This window comes from Saccostrea cucullata, unplaced genomic scaffold, assembly GCF_032062105.1.
Source record: "Saccostrea cucullata isolate Sc308-1 unplaced genomic scaffold, CSIRO_AGI_Scuc_v1 ctg957, whole genome shotgun sequence".
In the NCBI taxonomy this organism is placed as follows: Eukaryota; Metazoa; Mollusca; class Bivalvia; order Ostreida; family Ostreidae; genus Saccostrea; species Saccostrea cuccullata.
The window spans coordinates 166,739-170,180 of record NW_026921109.1 but is presented as its reverse complement, the minus strand read 5'-3'; the positions used below and the strand labels follow the sequence as shown (position 1 = coordinate 170,180).

Below are 3,442 nucleotides of genomic sequence, written 5' to 3'. Positions count from 1 at the left end.
AGGTCGGCGAAAAACAAATCAGAGATGACATCGAGCATTCTTTCGGAGACTTTGTTTGAAGGAGCACTTCTCTGGAAAAGACTCTGAAGTTGATTCATATGGCTTTTCCCAGGCAGATTTACACAATCTAGAGGAACAAAATCTCTTTAGGCCCTAAAGTGACTGCACTGGGCAAATGCTGCGCCCTTGAGTCGTATATTGACGCCTTTGAGTCAGACATAGAGAAGCTCCATTCAATGCCGGACAAAGCTCCCGACATTTTGAGTAAGGAAGAGAGATCCGCCTTACAATTATTAAAGAATGGGGATGACATTGTGATAAAGAAAGCACACAAGAGTTGTATAGTTGTAGTACTGGATAAAGAGATATACATGGCGGAGGCTCATGGACAACTCTTGGACGAACGTTTGTATGAGAAACTAAACTCTGACCCTATTAAGGAATTCTCCTCCGCTATCACAAAAACTGTTGACCAAATGTTTGAGAAAAACGAGATCGGTATCATCGTCTTTGAGAAACTAAATCCTACTGACCGTAGACCAGGCCAATTTTATCTACTTCCTAAGATACCAAAAGAAGGCATGCCAGGTCGCCCTACAGTTGGTGCAATTGGACACCACACGGGGAAAATTTCTGAATACATTGATTTACATTTCCTTCTACACTTAGAGAATTTGCCATCCTATTTCAAGGACACCACGGGCTACATTAAAAATACGCTCTCTACTGGCCTTCCAGATCATACCCTTCTCGTGACTATGGACGTCACATCTTTATACACCAATATTCTACACGATGAGGATATCGAATCCTGTAGAAAAGTCTGGGAAAGTAGATCCATACAAATTCTTTCTACAGAGTCCCTTGTCAAGCTCCTTGAGCATGCCCTAACAAAAAATACTATAGTTAACTATAGTTAACAATAGTTATAACTTTGACACTTTGAAAACTTTGATTAACTATAGTGATAACTTTGGCGAAAACTTTGACACTTTGAAAAAGTTTTTTGAAAACTTTGATACTTAAAAAAACTTTATCGAAAACTTTGACAGTTTGAAAAACTTTGGCGAAAACTTTATAACTTTCAAAAACTTAATCGAAAACTTTGAAACGTTGAATTACTTTATCAAATACTTTATTAAAAACTTTGACACTTTTAAAAACTTTATCAAAAACTTTGACACTTTTAAAACTTTATCGAAAACTTGGATAATTTAACACTTTGAAAAACTTTATCGAAAACTTTGAAAAACTTTATCGAAAACTTTGACACTTTGAAAAACTTTGGCGAAAACTTTAATACTTTGAAAACCATTTAGTGAAAACTTTGACACTTTGAAAAACTTTGACGAAAACTTTGACACTTTGAAAAATTTAACGAAAACTTTGACCCTTTGAAAAACTTTGAAAAACTTTAACTCTCTGAAAAGTTTTATCGAAAACTTTGACACTTTTAAAAACTTTGGCGAAAAATTTGACACTTTGAAAAACTTTGACGAAAACTTTGACAATCTGAAAAAACTTTAGTGAAAACTTTGACACTTTGAAATACTTTGACGAAAACTTTGACACTTTGAAAAACTTTGACGAAAACTTTGACACTTTGATTTACTAAAGTTAAGTATAGTTAACTATAGTAAACTATAGTTAACTATAGTTAACTATAGTTTACTATAGTTAACTATAGTTAACTATAGTATTTTTTTGTTAGGGTGTTCTCAATTATAACAACATTTTCAATGGAGAACATTTCCTGCAGCTTAATGGCACTGTTACGGGTACGAAAATACGAAAATTTTTTAAGCAAAAGTTTTCATGGGCAGACTTGAACGTAGCTTAATACTTCAAGCACATCCCCTGCCTTATATCAGGAACAAAGCGGTATTCTTAAGTTCCACTTATACAAGAGAGGCTACAATACCCGCACCACACAAACTGCTATTGATGAAATGACATGACAGGCAAACTTATTACCCTAGAAGGAGAAAGACAATAGCTACAGGGTCCCTCTGGTAACCACATTCAATCCCGGCAGTCCTTAAGAACCATCCTTAAGAACCTCAGTGGTATCCTTCATAGACATTGCCAATTCACCACGCTAACAAACAAATGGCAGAGGTCTTTAATCCCTTTCATGGCATAATGCGTAAATGCGTCGTCAATTCAGTATATCAACAATGGACTAACAATTGGTATGAAAAACATCAGTCAGCATTTGACTCAATGATAAATTTTATTTGCTGACAAGGTTATTGTATCGACCGTAAAACTTATGAAATAATGATTTTAAACGAGACTGCTGATATTCTTGTTTCATCAAACTGCTTGTCAATAATTTACCTCGTTTTAGAAATTGTTCATACGTAGAGCATGTTCTTGCGTAACGAAACAACTGAGATATACTCAGTATGCAGGTGATGAAGGTATAAAAAGGTGAAGAAAAATTTAATTCATCACGTTTATCATATAGGTTGTTTTTTAGATTACAAAAGAATCTTTTTCAAGTAGAATATCCAAGTTTGAAACAGAAGCGTCAGACTCTTTGTGGTATCTTTTATCTGAAACTCATTAGGATATATCATGTCGACATAGGAATGGAAATTACTATTGTTAATTGACAATACAAGACCTTCTTGTTATTCTTAGGTTTCTTTTCCACTATTTTTAGGGTCTTCCGTCTCCAACGGAAGACCCTTCTATTATTCTATTGTTTCTTTTTCACTTTTTAGGGTCTTCCGTCTCCAACGGAAGACCCTTCTATTATTCTATTGTTTCTTTTTCACTTTTATTATTCTTCCTTTTTCTTACTACAATTTTTGTGCAGAAGATTTCTCGGAGATGGCTCGATCGATTGACTTGAAATTTTCAGGAAAGATTTGTCTTCATCCGAACCTGATCCATTTTTATCATTTTTTTGAAATTCACTTCCGGTCGTAAGTTATCGCTCTTTGATCGAAATTTTGATGACCTCCTTGTCTGTGATGGAACTCAAAAACGGCTCAAGCTAGAAAGCTGAAATTTTCAGGGATGATAGAGGACATGTTGCAATATTGCAACATGGTCAGGATATTTTCCGGAAGTGCCTAGTATGGAAGCTCGGTAGGGGTCAAAATTTAGGACACGAATCACTAGTGAATTTTTGAGACATTTTGCATCATATCTTTTAAAGTATAATTATTTTGTTAAGACATACTGAGCAATATTTGTGCAAAATAACAGGATCTTTTATATGATATCAAGAAAAAAGTGCTGACTCATCACATTAGGGGCCAAGAGGGGCCAAAAGTCTTTAATCGATAACTCAGTAACTGTCAATATTTTGTTATACATTACTGAAGCAAAGTTGTTTATCTCTACAATCTACAACTATATCATAATTTTAATGTCGTATGAAACATAAATAGGGGCCACAAGGGGCCAGAATGCTAAATCTTTGAGGCTT

General features: G+C 34.7%; 1 protein-coding gene across 1 annotated transcript; it reads left to right on the top strand.

The window, feature by feature from the left end:
- The first annotated feature begins 236 nt into the window (after window positions 1–236).
- LOC134259183 (uncharacterized) lies at window positions 237–2,042 on the top strand. Its single transcript, XM_062741779.1, has 2 exons — window positions 237–821; window positions 1,980–2,042. The coding sequence occupies exons 1-2, from the start codon at window positions 237–239 to the stop codon at window positions 2,040–2,042; spliced, it is 648 nt and encodes a 215-aa protein (XP_062597763.1).
- The last annotated feature ends 1,400 nt before the right edge of the window (window positions 2,043–3,442 follow it).